The 18,011-nt window shown below is 44.4% G+C and overlaps 1 protein-coding gene across 2 annotated transcripts; it reads right to left on the bottom strand.

Moving 5' to 3' along the window:
- Positions 1-910: 910 nt before the first annotated feature.
- LOC117586867 (GTPase-activating protein) lies at positions 911-17,000 on the bottom strand. 2 transcript variants are annotated; one of them, XM_034277164.1, is made up of 6 exons: positions 16,395-17,000; positions 4,774-6,710; positions 4,447-4,709; positions 4,009-4,014; positions 3,586-3,787; positions 911-2,692 (listed from the first exon to the last, which is right to left on the bottom strand). In XM_034277164.1, exons 1-6 carry the CDS (start codon positions 16,534-16,536, stop codon positions 1,700-1,702), a joined length of 3,543 nt encoding a protein of 1,180 aa, XP_034133055.1. In that variant the 5' UTR covers positions 16,537-17,000; the 3' UTR covers positions 911-1,699. The 2 variants fall into 2 exon arrangements, with proteins under 2 accessions (XP_034133055.1, XP_034133056.1); XM_034277165.1 differs by lacking the exon at positions 4,009-4,014.
- Positions 17,001-18,011: the final 1,011 nt, after the last annotated feature.

Raw genomic sequence — 18,011 nt, 5'->3', positions numbered from 1 at the left:
CAGATATACCTAAAGCACAGGAATTGAGGTACTAAGTGGAAGGGTATACAAACTGAAAAGGAACTCAAATGAAATGAAATAATAATCCATTGGCGATACGCTTTATTTTTGTACGCTAGAAAACATATCTCTAGTTCTGTGTGTTTATATGTATGTATATTCTCGATTCTTTGTACCAACAACTTAGGATCTAGGCATGATAAAATTAAACTACAAAATAATGCTCTCTTAAAAATGCAATCGAAATTAGCAAGTGAATCGAAACTGGAAACGGCAAACTGCAAAACAAATTCAATTCATAGCAACAGAAAAATAATATTATTCATAGTTTCGTCTCTCATCTCGTGTATGTACATATCAGATATTATGCAGATGGTATTAAAAATAATTAATTAGAAATGCACAAATCATTGGAATGCATCAACAAAAGGCAATAAGAATAAACGCGGCGACAGAGGGAAGACACTTTGTAATGCAATCAACTAAATATGGCAAAATAAAGTACGATACAATTATTAATTAAACGTAAACTATAAAAATGTGTGTAATGTTATATATTGGAAGAGCTTTGGAAACATATCGGTGGAAGTAAGTCGATGCTAACCCAATTTACTTTTTTCTTCTCGTTTTTTTGTTGGTTTGTTTGTGTTTCTTCTTTAAATTTAACATGAAATTAAATGCATTTAATAAATATATCAATAAATGTATATATATGTATGTATGTGTTTATGTGTGTGCGTGTAATTTTGTATGTAAAATGGAAGTAAATTTGTTCTTAACAATGCTTTTTGTTTGTATTCTAGAATTGTTCGAATACATACATAAATCGTGTATAACATTAGCTGTATGACAGTTATATAAAGTAATATACATGTATATGTATGTGTTTCTTCTCCTTTCTCTGTTTTTGTTTTGTATATAGCGTTCACATTTTGTTAGAATTATTTGCTTCTTGCAATCCTCTCTCTTACTTTTAGTTTTCCTTTTTTTTTAGGGTCTAGTTTTAGAAATTTTCGCTACGCCTAACACACAATTGTAGTTACAGTAGTTAATATTATTATTAATAAATCGTACAGTATAGAGAGATATACATATATGTATGGGCTATATACAACGTTTCATTTCGCTACTTGTGTTATTTCTGTATGGATGTGTACATATCCTCTATGCGTATTTTATATAATATTTCGTATATTCAGCTTAGGGCTTAGGGGTTTAAAATTCTTAGCAATTTTCGGGTTTCGGGTTTTAGTAGCTTAAACTTAAATAGTTATCAGTTTTCAGTTGTTCTCTTCCTTTACTGTGGGCTCCTTCCACATTTGTGTGTGCTTTTGTTTGTGTATAAATAATGTTAGCACATTACAAAAATAAATAGGCTTAAATATATTTAGATTTCGCTTTCTGTTTTGGGTTAGGGTTGGCTTGCTGCTGGTGTTTGCTGGGGGAGGGGAGCGGATTCCGTAAAAATCTTGTGTATAAAAATCTGTTAATTAAAAAACCTAAGTCTAGACTTTTACATGTTTCACTCGTAAAAATTATATAAAAAAAAATCCTTTAAATTAGCACATAAAACTGTTTTTGTGTGCAGCAGCACGCTAGCATCTGCCTATGTGTCTGTGTCGGTGTCTACGACAATGCGTATTCCTCATCGTGTCAGGATGATAGCTCGGGGCAGGGCGAATACGCATGGGTTTGAACGCTAATAGATCGTTGGGGTCGGCTTATGTAGAACATTCGCCGCCTGCGCCGACAGGGTGCTGGGCGCGGCCACCACACTCGATGCCGTCGATGAGGGACTCGAGGATGACGCATTGCCGCAGTTGTTGTTGTTGTTATTATTATTGTGGCGCTGCAACTGGTGGCTGCGCAGCGGCTGGAACTGTGGCTGGAGCTGCTGCTGTTGCTGTTGGAGCTGTTGCTGCTGGTGATGGAACTGCAGGCGCTCCTGCTGGTGCTGGAGGTTGTGCAGATAGTAGGCGTTCATGTTGCTGTTGCTGGTGGTTGATGTCTGGTAGGGATAGGCCCGCACATTCTGCATCTGTGGCAGCACGGGCTGGAACTGTGGCTGTAGGTGGTGCTGCTGCTGCTGGAGGTGTTGCTGATTTAACTGGCCGGCTGCTCGCATCATGTGCCAGTAGTTGTCGTCGCCGATCGGTGCCTGTCTGCTGCCGTACTTTAGCTGCCTCGTTATGCCCTGCTTGTAGTCGCGGTGGTCCCTGTCGATGGCGTAGGCCTTCTCGCGCAGCTTCTCGATGGTGCGCTTGAACTCGGCAAAGGCCTGAGGCGATTGCTGCTGCAGGGTCGTGGCCAGCGGCACGAGGGGATTGTGCTGCGGTAGCTGCTGTTGCGGCAGGTGCTGGTGGTAGGTCAGAGGATCCAGCAGCGAGTCCAGCATACTCATGTTGGACATGATGAGCGTGTGTATGCGCTGCAGGTCGAGGGGCGGATCCAACGCGGTGACCAGATCCATCTGAAAGTAGTCCATCTCCTTGTCCGAAACGTTCTTGCAGCCCGGCGTGTTCTCGTCGGAGCGCCCGCAGCAGCTGTAGAAGCCGCTGACGAAGGCAGACGGGTGGAAGTACTGCATGCGGATGGAGTTCATCAGGCAGATCTTGTGCAGCAGGTCGAACCACTCGCGCTCCTCCACGCAATTTGTCGTTTGTACGATAAGCGAGCGGTCTTTGTGCACGATCTGTGTGGGATTAAAGTAAAGGAAAGTAAAACTTTAGACACGCCGTAAATAACAATTAACATAAATTCTGTTGCAAGACAATCGCACTCGGAGGGAAATCTCCCGCCGAGACTCACTCACACAATTCTCACGGCAGACACAAAAAGTACGCGGGTACTTGCGCCCTCACCCACAGATCTCTACGAATGGGTTCTCTGCTCCGTCTCTTTTGCAGATTTCTAAGTTTTGAAATTTCCCTTTTTGTTTTATTATTGCGCAAAAACAATAAGAGTAACTCCAGCAATAACAATGGGAGATACGCAAGCCAACTGCCAGCCCAGTCATCTGCATAATAATGCTAATTATTTTTAATTGCCGCAACTTGTCATTTTTCTTGCTCGAACCACACAGACTCTGTCTGCCTCTGAGATCTCCGCCAGCTATCTACTATTTGAGTGATTAGTGAAAGTTTCTCTTCAATCTTCTTTTTTTTCCCCATTAAGGTTTTCTTTTTCTAAATAATTTGTAATTCTACCTGAATTCGCAAGCCATGGCTGCCTATCTATTGTTGTGTTTATCGATGACAAATGTGCAATGGTAATGGCAAGAGCAACTGCAACAGCAGCAGCAGCCGCCCACACAACCCAGCAGCTACTGCTCTCACTCATACACAAGCACTCAAGCTCGTGCTCTCTCTCAAACTCTATCTGCTGCAACGGAAGAGCGCGGAGGTGTGTGTGTGAGTGCGAGTGGGGGCAGCTCTGCTGCTGCGCTGTTGCCTATTTATAACGCATGGCGGGGCCAATCGCCAGTTTCCGGTAAAGCAGAGTATGCATTGCTGCAGCAGCATGCAAATATCGAATCCGTTTGCGAAGGTAACTCTATGGCTTCCCTGCTATTTACTCTTGACTCACCTTAAAGCAGTTTTGCATCTTGAAGCTTTTGTCTTTCAATTGCTCAACGCTGCCGATCTCCTGGAGCGGTATATCACAGATGGGTGTTTTGCCCTTCGACTTGGCATAGCTGAGCGTGTGCGTGGTCAGGCGAAAGTAGCGTTGCGTGGACTGCCGTACCACCGACCAGCGTTTGCTACTGGTTGGATATTTGGTCATCATGCTGTTCGTGTGTCCATTGCAAGAACAATCAAAAAGATAACACACAAAAGAGAGAAAAAAAAGAGAGAAAAAAATATGTTAGTAAATGTCGCTCAATCTTCGCACTTTTTGTCGATGTAATTCTTTCAAAAGCACCAACCAAAAATATCCAAGAAATATTAAACAAACCAAAATAAAAAGCTAATAATATTATTAATAAATGAAAAGCACAATTTCTCTTACCCCTCGCTAGACGTTAGTATATGTAATACATGTAATATATGTGTGTGTGTGTGTGTGTGTGTAGTGTGAGTGTTTGTGTGTGTGTTTTGGTGATGGGAAATTTTTTGGTGAATGTGTGGGCGTGATGTGTTTGATATTTTGTTGTCAATTTGATTTATTATACGTAAAAGTACATAAATATATTTTTTGGTTTTTGTTTTTGTTTGTGGTAAAAGCAGCGCGCGGAAAAGAAGAGAAAGACAAAGAAAGTTTTGGTATTAGAATAAAACGAAGCGTAACCAAATGTTCTTTGGGGTTGGGTGGGATATGCCAACAAAGTATACATAGAGGAGGGGTATATAGAACAGGATAGGAGAGGGTATTGCATAGTAGGGGGCATCATTCCACCAATTAAATTACATTTTAATGTTACTAATCATTAATCAATGGCAGACCTACCCCTCTTTTAGTAATACTGGTTCGAGTGGTGCTGCCGACGCCGCCGGGTGGATGCCGCTGCTGCTGGCCGTCTGGCTGGGCGTTGAGATCACTTCCAGGAAGTGCTTGACGGCATCCACATGCTGCTCCGTGCAGAACTTCTTATACAGCTCCCCGGTGTACTCTTCCTTGCATGGCTGCTGCGACGATCGCGAACTGACGAGATTCCCCAGCGATTGTATCGTCTTGGAGATGAGCGTCAGCGTGCGATTCGTTTGGGGATCCTGATAAGACCAATTCAAGGAATCATTAAAGAGTTTAATTCGTGCTTTGGCGGCATCCACTTACCAGTCGTTCGGTGGTTAAATCAAAGAGTTTGGGTCCCAGTATGGCCGGAGCAAAGAATCGAAGGAAAATGAAGCCGGATACAACGGAGTAGCGCACCTCGCGATTACTGGGAAAGTGCTTGCCCGCACACTCCCGCAGATCGTGAAAGATCTGGCATAGCACCTTGGGACAGCGATCGGCACTCTTGGTGATCGCCTGGAACACACGCTCCACATAGTCTTTCAGATTGTGCAGATTGGTGTCGACGGCCGAGCGATCCTTCACCTTGCTGGGATCGATCTCGCAGGGCTTCTTCTCGGCCACGATTTGGGAGAGGACGGGCCGCAGTGTCTGATGCAGATAGTGCAGCCCCGACAGCCGCATGGCCTCGTCCATCATCTTGGAGACGAGCGTGTTGCCACGGAAGATGGTGGTGGGATCGGTCAGATTCGATATTTCGTGATCAGCCAGGGCCTTGATGATCGGCGCAATGCGTTCGGTGTGCGTGAAGAGCCGTACCAGGGGCTGGGCCACCTCCGTCTTGCCGGAGACCAGCTCGCCCAAAATGGACACAGCGGAGACGGTGATCGGCCGCTGGTCCACCGACTCGAGCAGCAGATTCAGCAAATCGTCGTAGGTGGCCAGCGGGAATACATGATCGGCGGTGTAGTTCAGATTCAGACGCAGCGAGCCAATGGTCGAGTCCACACTCAGTCTCGTGCCGGGCGGCGTGGCACAGGAGCGTGGCGTCGTATTTAACGAGCGACTGCTGTTGGACAGGGAGCGGGGCTGCAGGTAGTACCAGGCTGTCGCTTGCACCGCCGCCTGCTCCTGCTTGTTCAGCATGGGGAGTCGCACCTCGCCAAGGAACACCTTGTCGGCCATCGCACCGTGTGCATCGTGCCACAGGCTGACCACAATCTCCACGAGATCGGCTCCACCCAAGGGATAGATGGCATACGCCTTGTTCGCCGATGATTCCAGTGAGCCGGAAGATTTGTTGCTGCCCGTGGTGGCCGTGTTGCCGCCAGCCTCCGCATCGATGTAGAGATCAAAGTACATCACCTCGTCGAATTCGGGATCGACGGTTTTCTTGCGCTGCTTTGTCCGCCGCGTGATCTGATGCTTGTTGCTGTAGTGGGCGGTGCAGATGACGAAAGGGTCGCAGGTGCCCTGCTTCTTGGCCAAATCCACGCAGGCGGGCACTCGGATCGCCACACGGACGTTTCTCGCGTGCGCATTCTTCCAGTTGGCCAACTGGTCTGTGGAGGAGTTGGTGCTGGACACCTGCTGGGCCTGTGCCTGCAGCTGCTGCTGCTGTTGGTGCTGCTGGGGATGGTGCACGTGTCCGAAGAGGCCCGCTGCACGACTCTTGAGTGTCATGCCGGCCGAGTGTCCGCCCCCCGATCCAGCTGCTGCCGCTCTCTGGATGTTGCTCAATTCGCTGTTCTCCTTGTAGTCGTTTTGGTGGGCGCGCTGCTGCTGCTGATGCTGATGCCGACTGTTTGTGTGTGTGTGGTGATGGTGGTGGTTGGACGCGTGTGTGTTCTGTGCCACCTCCGATATGCTCTCGGTCAGCAGCAGTTGTGGATGCTCCTCGAAGGCCACCTCAATGTTGGCCATGCCCTGCACCTCTGAGTCCGCGTCGACGGGCCGCAGCGTGAACCAATGGTCCTTGTGATTGTACATGTGCAACTCCTCGCGCTTTATCGCAATCTTGCCGATCGGCTTGTCCTGCTTCATGTCCCGATCCCACACATAGATGGACAGGTGGCGGAAGCGGCGGGGAATCTTAAACTGATGCTCCTCCCCATAGAACGGGGCCAGTGTACGCTCGATGGTAGGTGTGCGGCATATCTCCTCCTGATCGAGGGCAATTGTGCAATAGACATCCCGTGTGCCCTGTGTGCTGCAGCTTGTGTTGGCCGCATTGCGACTGCTCAGATTCTTTGCCTCGCCTGCAAAATGAAAGAGAAGGGAATACGTTTTTAGATTAATAAAAGGTATTTTGTAATGATTTCTGCCTAATTGTGTTTCTTATCGATTGGCCTTGACACATGCACTCGAGACCCGATGGCAGTGCCCCTCCTGCTAATTTCCCCATTTTTAGCGGTCTCTTTTGATTTCCGAAAACGGAGTGCAGCAGCAAACGTGACTTCCTGTGCGTGTGCTTGCATTTGTGCAGCTTTGACTTTGCATGCCTTGCCATGTGGCTAACAACAACAACAAGGACAGAGAACGGGAAGGCACCTGGCGCTTGGCAAGAGAGCCATAGAGAGCGCAGACAGAGGCGCTCCGAGACAGCAGACAGCACGCAAAAAGAGCGACAGAGAGAGAGAGAGACAGAGAGTTATAAACGTTAATAATAACATCAGGCCTTGATAAGCACTCACCAAAAAGGGGTGAAGATGGGGGGCAGGCACAAAGGCAGCAGACCAGACCAGCTGAACCACAAGGCAAGCAAACGGTTGCTCAATGAAAGAAATCAGCGGCAGTCAAGCGGAAATATAATAAGTACTACACCAATACGCACAGCAGCGGTCAAGAAACTAGTGCTATTCAAAGGTAAAATGGGGAGATAAAAGTAATGGCAAAGGTAGGGAGAATATCGACAACAAAAGAGATCTAGATAAGCCCACGTTCTTTTGACCTCTGGATGCGTCTTCGCGTACGCTTTCAAGTGTGTAACTGTTAAGGTGTTGCGTGTGTGTGTGTTTGTGTGTGCATGCGTTCTAGACAAGGCAGCACAGGCAGTGCGCAAATTTCCGATTTAACCGCTTTATATCGTAGCTTCGTTATATTTTTCTATTTTTCATTGAGAAAACATTGCTGTATGGCCTCCATTACCCTCCCTTGCACTCCCAAGACTCCTATTGACACAGCTGTAGAGCTGTGGTGCTGTGGGGTGTTGAGGAGGCCTTGCCTAGGTGAGCAGCCAGCCGTCTTGCTATCAGCCTGCCTATCAATGGGGTTATATGTATTTGCTGTTTGTTGGTGTGTATTTGTGTTTAGCAAAACAACGGCACCTTTTTTTTTACAATCGCAGACAGCAGCCGCCGCTCTCTGTCTCACACTCTCACTCTGCGCGACAGCAACAAATTTTTCTTGATAACAAAGACATTCATTCGTCGTCGTCTCTCTGTCGTCTGTTGTCTTTTCTTCTTCGTTTATGAATGAATGAAAAAGCGTACAAACACAAGAAGAGGCATAGAGGCAGTAGCAGATGGTGGAGAAGAGAAATAAAAGCACATTTTATATGCAAAAATACACACACAAGCAGGCAGGGAGGGGATGGGGGATACACAAATGACAAAAATCAAAAGTGTCTTTTGCTCAAGTCTCTCTCTCTCTCTCTCTCTCTGCCTGCCTCTCTCCTTGCTCAAACACCCAATATCTCCGCGCTCTGCTGCTGCTGCTTCTTCGGCTTCGTCCTCTCCCAACAACTCTCTACATTTTTGACTGTCTCTTTTCTGCTTTGACCATGCGGTGTGTGTAGCTGAAAAAGCAACAGTAAATTTCATTCATGAAATCAACGTTGCGTCGCAGTCATTGCCGGCGCCAGCATTGGCTTTGCGTAGTAGCCGCCGCTCGAGGCAATGATGCTTTCAGGGGGAGGCGGCGCTGTGGGTGCTTTGGGGGGTTGGGGAATCCCAGTGTTGAAATATTTTCGTACGTTTCTGTGACGTTTATAATTTATTTATGTGTTTTTTTACGGCTTTGCCTTGTCATTGGCCGGGCCGGGGCTGCCGACACTCCAGCGACTCAATGGAATATTTGTAAATTAATTTATTGTATTTATTTTTTCGTCATTTGGCTTTTGGTTTTCGGTTTCGGTTTAGGCGAATGTCATGCAAATCGGGCAGCATTAAAAGTTTTCTAAATTTAATGATATAATCATGGAATTTCTATACATTTTTCCCATTCATGTAGTAGTTTCCGCTTACTCACGGGCACAGCAGAAGAAACGGAATGAAAGTGTTTAAGAGACGGCGAGAGAAGAGATAACTGTTTCGAGATAAGGCGAAACAATTGCAAATGCGATCTAGGGGGGAAGAGAGAGAGCCAGAGAGAACACCTGAGGAATGGCATGGCGAAACCTCTGGCACATTCTTCATGTGCAATCGTCAATGAAGAAGATTCTATGGAAAACTCCCTGGCAGCCAGCTCGTACGATATACACATACGACCTTCAAATGCATTGCGATATCTTATTACATATTCCAGACACAAACCACACACGATAAAGGGAAAGAGAGAGAGAGTGAACGAACCCCACTCCAGAGAACGAGATTGGACATTATGCATGCCATACCCGTCCCCCACTCGCATTTGTTACTCGTAAAACCAAGCGGAAGTTCAGTCAGACTTAAGTTCAAGAATTTTTGGAATCTCTTCATTTGCCACACAAATTAAATACAAATCGAAATATCATAAATTAATGTTTACTTTGCCGAAATAACAAGAAAGATCCATTACAGCTAATGCATATGGTTGGGAGATCTTCAGCAATAATTATCCAGATCCATGTACATAACATATGATCTAAAACATCGCGCCAGCACTCACACATGAGGCATATTTCTTTCAACGAGAGATACCCCAAAATAGAACCATCATCCTTCATGCCACATGCCACCACAGAACAAACTTCTAAAGGGAGCGCCGCCAACAAATTGAATTTTCCTTCTCCCTCCCGGACCAAACATTGACATTTGCCAGTGGGGGAGCGAGCCGTGGCTGGGTGGGGTGGAGAGACCTCAATGTCAGGATTTTGGAGTGAAAATTACCACACGATCTCATTTCCACGCCCATCATTGACTTGAGATTGGTTGGGAGGGGAAGACTCTCATTAAATGTCTGAAATTTTCATGATTTCCTTTTCGCCAGACACAAAATTAAATTTAAAGACTTTGTAAGTAGATTTGCGTTTTTATTCCATTTGCCTTCCTTCCTTCCTTTCCGTCTGTTATTCCTCACGCTTTGTTTTTTTTGTTGCTTTTCTGCACAATATGCAAATTGATTCCAGTGCAGCATGAAAGGCGCGCGAATTAATGAGGCGATTACTCCAAGAGCAATGCAAAAAGGAACGAACACCAACTGGAGGAATACTCTTGCAGAATTTCTTTGCAAAAGTGCTGTGAAGACTGACATTACCCTGCAAGGCAGCGTATCCAAAATAGTGCAGAAGGAAGTTCTGTGTGCCGCCCAGAGGCAGTGGAAAAACCGACTGAGAGAGAGCATGTCGGAGTGTGTGTAATAAATTCTAAAAAAGCAAATGAAACAAAAACCAGGCACCACCAGACATTTATGCAAAGGAACGGAAATAGAGATAAATTCTTGTATATTTTTTTTTGCTGCTGCTGCTGCTCCGTCAGCGGATGAGAGATTTACACAGAGACAGAGAGACAGGCAGGGCCGGATCCAGTTCTGGGATCTCCCCTCTCTCTCGTATCTATATTGCTGTTCCGAGACTATCTGTATCTGTGAGCTGTTTGTTTAAACGTCAGCTTCCTGTCGCTAAAAATGATTGTTTGCACTTGGTAGAACAACACACGCACACACCAGAGAGCTAAGAAAAGGTGGGAAAAACCCTTGACCACTCCTACTTTGTGCCGCATTTCCTTGCATAACTTGTATTATTCCTGTAAGTGGAACTTCCACTTCCGTTTTAACTTCCTTTCGTTTCGTTTCGAATAAAAAAAGGGCCCATAAAATTGTGTGGCAATTAGCCAAGTTACTGGCAAACAGGTTAAGACAATACCTACAACTATTTTCCTTCTATTTTTATTTGAGCTCATAATTTGCTTCACCTTTATTCATTTGATTTTTGGAGGAGCAGCAGAAGAGCGAGAAACTCGTTTGGCAGGCAGGCAGGGCAGCCTCCACTCTCCTTTGGATTTTCCCTCATTTCTCATGCTTCTTTAATCTGTATCTGTATCGGTGGCTGTGTTACCTCTTCTACTCTCTATCTGTACGTGCTGATCGATTTCCGGTCTGATTACGTTTCTTATGATGATCATCCACCTCCTCCTCCCATCTCTGCGTCCCCCCAACCCATTCCCCCTCTCTGGACTTGTGGCCGACTTTGTTTGGCTTCTGCTTTTGCGGATTTGCAAAGGGGGCACCATGTTTATTGCCTTTTTCATCAACGTCATCGATCCGCACTTTGTTTATTAACATTTTTCGCCGTACACAAGTGTATATTGTATACACAATTATATATACAAAGTATATAGTATCTTCTATATATTGATATATTGTCCATATCAATGTCCAGGATGAGTAATAACTCTTTTCCTCTGATTGATGCTGCTTCTGGCTGCGCTGTGTCATTCTTCTGTTTGGAAAAACTGTTGCCTGGCCATGCCATATATTTGTGTGAAATCATTGCCTTTCTTTAAAATTGTTATGTTTATATTCAAGTTTCATGCACAGTGAGGGGACAGTCACTGTTTCCAAGTGGCACAGGGGCAGTTAGCTTTCGCCTGTACTGTTGGCACTATTAACCTTCAATTGCCCAATTCTAGGCACACTCGACTCGAAACCCCTCGACACACGACTTCCATTTCGATATGACCAAATCGAGCCGCCTATTAGCTGTGGCAATGGCTACAACGGCCACGACAAACGCTGCTCATTAGCGGCCAGGCCGGTCACGCCACAAAAACTTGCCTGACTTTGTACAATAAAAATATAATAACAATAAATAAACTTTTGTAAAAAACGCCCACAGAATTTAGTTTGCTGAAAAAGTCGCATAGCGTCAGTGTCAAGGCACGTCTTTGATGGACAGAAAAATCATAGGTTTCGGTTCCGTGAGATGTTTCCTGCCAACATGAGAAATATATCATCTGATTAGCGATCCACCCACCCACATGCGAACAAATAAATATTAAATGAGAATTGCTTCAAGCTGGTGACAACAATTTTTCACGTATTTCTGCTCTCAGAAACATTATCGAATTGTTGAGAGAAGGTCGCTTAGCCACAACTTGAGCTTGAGGCGCATCTAAACACTCGACAACAAATGATCCCTTGTTGAAACCCATTAAAAACGTGTCTCCAACATTAAAACATATTCTGTGTTGGCCCCCCGTGACATTTCCGCTGTAAAAAGAAACGACACTTGAGGTAGGAACTAAGGGGGCACAGGTACCCACCCGGCAGCCAGCGAAGCGCACACAAATAATGGCTACAAAAATTAATAACAACCTCAAAAAGAGTGAAATAAAATGAGAATTACTTTTAATTACAAATTACAAGAGCCGTACAAGAGCCTCAGCTAAGCCCCACAGAGACAAGACACACACAAAACACAGCGTGAAGTTCAGCAGAGCCTTGGCTGGGGGCAGGGGCACAGGGATGGCGTAGGCCCTAGCTGCTACCATGGGGTTTTTAGATGTGCCTCTGACCCCAGTCGAAGTCAACAACATCAAAGTAAATGCGAAAAGGTCAAGCGTTAAGTCATAAAAGAAGAAAAAAAAACGTCAAAGAGGGGGGAAAACACAGAGCCAGGAAAAATGTATAACATGCTGCTGCTGCTGCTGCTGCCTGCCTCATTGTGTGGAAAGCCCTAAAGACAGAGACACAGAGAGAGAGAAAGAGACAAATGTTAATCATCGAATGGTTGGGGGGCATGCAGCAGGCATGAGCCGCAGCCTCATCAACGTCATCGTTGTCATTGTGATTGTAATGCTGCTCCATGGCTCCACGACTCCACGTCTCGGGGGCCACCGTTCGAATCGCTTCCATCTGTGGAGAGCAGGCTCTCCTCATCCCCCTACACTGTGCTCTCGGTGATGGTTGCTCTGTTCGGAGGCGACCTGAATAAAAAGTATTTTAGTAATGCGCTAATTACATAAAATTGTTCGTTCTTTGGTAGTGCTGGGGCAGGCAGCAATGAGCAAAACCAACAGCAAACAGCAAACAGAGTTCTGATGTGTTCTGCTGTGGCACAGTGGAACAAAGAGGCAATAGAATCAGCGTAATGTCGGATGATACTTAATCCGAATAGCTCGTTCCCCCCATCTTGGCCAAGCGTTTAAGCCTAATTAACATTCTCTCGCGCATCGGACAAATTTCAAGTGAAAATATTCCATTTTTAATTGTTGGCATAAAGATATGTATTACAAAAATTATTTGAAGCCCACAAGACACTAAGCGAGAGACAAAACACTATTTGTCAACAGCAGAAAACAGAACTGACGAGAGAGAGAGAGATCCGATCCGATCCGAAGTGAACCCACGAGCAATGTTCTTCAGCTGCAACCAGTTTTGATACCCTACAAACTGTAACCAAAGTTGGGGCATACTAGAACTCACGCAAAACTGAATAATTAAGCAATTTTGATTACTTAAAGATAACTTCTAAATTCAGAGTCTATATTCATTTCAACACCTTCAACACCATTTGAAGCTATCTTCAAGGGTATCTGTACAGCTTCGACCCCGTTTTCCGTTTGTTTTTATTCTTTGCTGGTTGTTTTGGTGTTCCGAGCGGAGTAGGTTGCAGGGGAGCAGTGAGAACAAGACAACAACCGGCTTTTAATTAATTACCTTTTTTAGCTAAACTATTTATTGTTGTTGTCATTGTGCGAGACTTCACGAGAACATACTTCTACTTGTCTACAACCACAACAACAGTGCCAACTAAATAGAGCTCTGCCACAAGGCACTGCCACTGCGTGTGTTTTGTACTGGTTTCAAGTTCAACTAAATCCCAATTGCGTGTGTGGTCTGGTCTGGATGAGGAGAAACGAACACCAATAGAACAAAAGTTGTCAGCCAATTCTCGGGCCATTTGTCATGTAAATGTCATTGATATTCCAGCATCTACTCAAAGAGCCAGAGAGAGAGAGCAGTCAGTCCATGAGTAATTGATCATGAGTCACCTTCTCCTTTCTACAATGCAGCAGCTGCGCCCGCCAGCCAGCTACTCTCATAGAAAACGAAATTCAATTCAGGTTATGTGCCAAACATTTTAATTAAGTGGAAAAGTATTACGCCAATTTCGGTCACCAAAGCACCGCAGCAAAAGCAGGCGGAGATTTCCTATAGAAATCGCAGTCGGCAGCAACAAAATGGAAAGCTTCCCCGTAGCAGTAGCAACCGCAACAAAAGGCAACAGAATCTTTGTTGTTTGTGTAATTGAAACCGAGGGAGCAGTGCACAATGTGTGCATGGGGAAGTATTATTATTATTATTAAGCATGCAAAGCATAATGAAGTGGAAATATGAAACCTGAGAAAAGTATGCGGCACACAGAAAGAGGGTCTCCTATAGGAGAAAGAGGAAAGACGAAACACATGCAGACAGACATGGAGGAAAGGCGTCTGTCGGAAGATCGTTAAAAGGTGAGGTGACACAGCTAATGTGCCATAATGATGGCATAATCAAAGATGATTATAGAAAATGAATAAGACTTTCATTCTTCAAATCATTATGAATGAATACAGTGCAGACAATCAAAAAACTGAAGATCAAATTCCTCTTCAAGAGACATTAAATTAAAGAAAACTATAAACAGTGTGACTTCTGCCAGTCACTTGATATTTTTAGGTTTTTTCTTTGAATATTTTTCGTGTATTTCCTATGTAAAACCTATTTCCGCTCAAGACAGGCTCCAGTTACAATAAAGTTTCCATTGAATAACGTAATATTTTAGCCATATTTAGAGTGCAGAAGGGTCTAACCAACCACAAAAGAAGCTCTGCTCCAAGCTGCTGGCAGAGGTTGCCAAGCCAAGAGACAGAAGACACCCATGCGGTCTACAAAGGAAACGGACAAAAGACGGACCTGGAGGACCCGACAAAGGGATGAGGGAAGGCAGACACACATGCGCATGCGAAAACAATTGAAGCGTGCAAAAAGTTACAACAACAGCAGCAGCAGCTGGGAAGATTCTTTTCTCTTTCAAGGGGAGCCAAGGGCAGTGTCAGAGGCAGAGACAGAGCCAAAGACAGAAGCAAAAGCAAGAGTTTTATGGCCCAAGAAGAAACGCACACCACACCAAACCGCAGCACGCGAAAGAATGAAAGGGAGGGAGGTAGTGAGGTAGACACGAAACGAAGAAAGGAAACTCTTGCGATGGGAAACGGAAATCAAAAGCGGCTACAATGTCGTTGCAGCTTTGCATATAATTTATGTGCCAGAGAGACATGGCAAAGCAGAAGCCGAAGCGTAGCAAAAGCTGCTTATGAATCGAGAGAAGATTGAAATTGTTTAGCTGGAAAATGAATTTCAAAGTATGCGAGTGGAAGCGAGAGAGGATCGCTGCATGGCATGGCATGGCATAAATATGCGGGAAAGGTGGTAAAAATAAATGTGTATCAAATGCGTGTATGAATGGTGGGGGCATGGGGCATGGGGCATGAAGTGGAGGGATGGAGTGACCCTGTATCATGCAGGTGTGAAATTGAAATCAGAGCGGATGGAGCAGATAGAGTGGGGGAAAAACAAGAATAACACCAGCAGCAGCAACCCTTTTTTCGTTGTGGTTTTCATAATTCTGTTTTAACAGAAAGCGACAAAAAAAGGCCATACAGGAAATGTAAAACCAGTCGAAAAAACAACCGCAACCAAAAGGCCCCAAACGGTGCTTTGCTCACTCGCTCTCTCTCACTACGCCTCTCTGGCCAGATAAGCGTGCGTGGTGATAGAGAAGGAGCGCCGCCAGGGCGTTGATGTTGATGAGTAAGAGTGTGTGCGGGGATTGTCATTCATGAGTTTGACCTTTTACCGATACACGCGAGAGATAGAAAGACAGAGAGAGCGGGCCATTAATCGATGCTTGGTGTCGCGCTGGCCTGGCGCTGACTCTCAATGATAATCATTCATAAAAACCCGAGTTTTTCGCCAATGTGTTCGTAGGCGGTCGTCGCCAGTGAGCGACCCAAGAGAAAAGTACACCGAATTCGAAAATTCCATTCATGAAAAAACCCACACACTGTTGCTGGACCTCGTGTTGGTGTAGCTGCGCGCAACACACATACACAACGCGCACACACAAACACAGACACACGGGGAGAGACACTCGAATGAAATTCATTCACAAAAAGGGGCGCATGCAAACGGTGGGCAGGCGGGGGCGAGCTGAATGCCGTAACATTGTTGGGTGGCAAGTAGCAGCAATCGCGTTGCCAACACAACAGCAGAAGAAGTAGCAACCAGCAACAACAAATGTAATTTTAATGCTGGTTTGTTGCTTGCTGCACGAAAAAACACCACACCACACCGAAAAAACGAGAGAAACACGCACGCACACAACGACAGTCGAATGACGCGCAAGAGCAAGCGGGATAGCACGTTGCTGCTCTCGCACACAAAATAAAATGCATTTTATGTACAAAAATGTATGTTTGCTGCATTTCAGCTTTGTTTTTATTGCCTTCAATGGAACGCCAACTAATATGGCCACTGTATTTCGCACTCTTTCAACACTTTCAAGGCTTTTGCTGGTGATATGTTAATAATTCATATTTCAGCGCTGCCTACACACTGCTGGGCGACGCTGTCCACATTCCTTCACACTTTGCACCCACTAAAATCATTGCTGGTGGCCAAACTTCACTGCCCTCCAACGCACGGGCCGTTCCCTTATGCTAACGATTGGGTTTTCATTGATTTCGCACTAATTTACATACCAATTTTCACTTTTAATTGCTCTTCAATGCGCACTTCGCGTGTATCGGCCATTTTGTTGTTGTTGCTGCTTGGCTCGACGACGAGCGCGTCAATAGCGCCGTCCCGCTCTTCGTACATATAGCGTTTCTTTTTCAGCAGCATTTTGTGCTCGCTCTCATATCAGGCAGCTCTTTTACGGGTGTCCAGGTGTACTTGCAACTTGCAGCGTGCAAATGATATTGCGTTCACAAGTTGCACTTCTGTTTCTCGCGCCAATTTCCCTTTAGAAGTACGCACAATATTGTTTAATTAATTAACGCCTTGTATATTTTCACTATTCACAGTGTTGCATTTGTACCACTCGCGCACTGACGGAATTATGAGTCGACTTGTGGGTTTTTTTTTTGGTGGCGACCGCTAAAATGCACTCTGCTACAGATAAATAAATGCTTTAAAATCACACGAAAACAAAATGTTTTCCTTGCACACTCGACAGTTTAGTAAAACGAAACGAATTCTTTCAGCTTAACTCGATTTTCAGCTAGCACGCACTTGTGTATGTTTTTAACGAAAATGCGCGGCGGTCCATGTAGCAATTGTAGACGGTGGCGTTCGGGTGCGTTCGTGCTTGTTGATAAACTGCTTCGTCCAACCGCTAGGGTTGTGAAAATTATATCAAAATATCAATATATCGATATTTTTTAAAATACAAATATATTTATACCGTGATATTTTTTTCTCAAAATATCAATATATTGATATGTTTTTGCAATATTTTTTGATATTTTAAGTTCGGTAACTAACCATAGGATCTAAATAAATATGTAGGGTATATTGTACTTGTGAACAATAGTTAATGTATGTAACGCACAAAGGGAAATGTTTCCCACAGTTATGGTAGCTATTTATTTCCGATGTGCACCTAATTGAATTTTAACAAACAAAAATATATTAAATAAATAAAATACATCGATATTTTTTCAGTGATAAATTTTATAATTTTAAAATATATTTTCCAAGCAAAATAAACTTCTCAGGCCTAAACTTCTAAATTTGATATTCGATTTAACATTTTCGAAATTTTTGGAAAAATATGTTTGTTCGTCAAACCAAATTACGATATCCAACTCAAATTTGCGTTTTAAGTATGAGCTTGTTGGATGCAAAAAAAATATCGATGGTTGAAGTATGGCGGTGGCATCTTCATATTTTGAAAATAGCCTATGTATGTGCTTTGCTATACTTTCAAAATGATATTTAATACATTGATAATATGGATGAAATATACCCTAAACTCAATTTCGTTTTTAATTCCCGAACAAATTTCACCGTTCTGTGGTGTCCTAATGGGAACAGTTCACTCTTCTACAAACACTGGGTGTTACGAAACTCTTGAGAAATTCGGAAACTTTCGACTATTACGATATATTAATTAATTAGAATCCGCGCGGTTAAATTGTTTAATAATCATACACTATATTTTTTGCATATCGAAACTCCGGTTAATGGTAGTTAAATCGAGTGCTCGTTTAAACGCTACGGGTGCTGTATATGTTTGTGCCGTTAAAACGCTGCCGAGCGCCTCTTACAAGTGTTGTCGTCGGAATGGAAACGGTATTTGAATGTGAAACGGCATG

Source organism: Drosophila guanche, unplaced genomic scaffold (assembly GCF_900245975.1).
Source record: "Drosophila guanche unplaced genomic scaffold, DGUA_6, whole genome shotgun sequence".
NCBI lineage: Eukaryota > Metazoa > Arthropoda > Insecta > Diptera > Drosophilidae > Drosophila > Drosophila guanche.
Note: the sequence above shows the minus strand (reverse complement) of the source record. Positions and strands in the feature narration are given on the sequence as shown.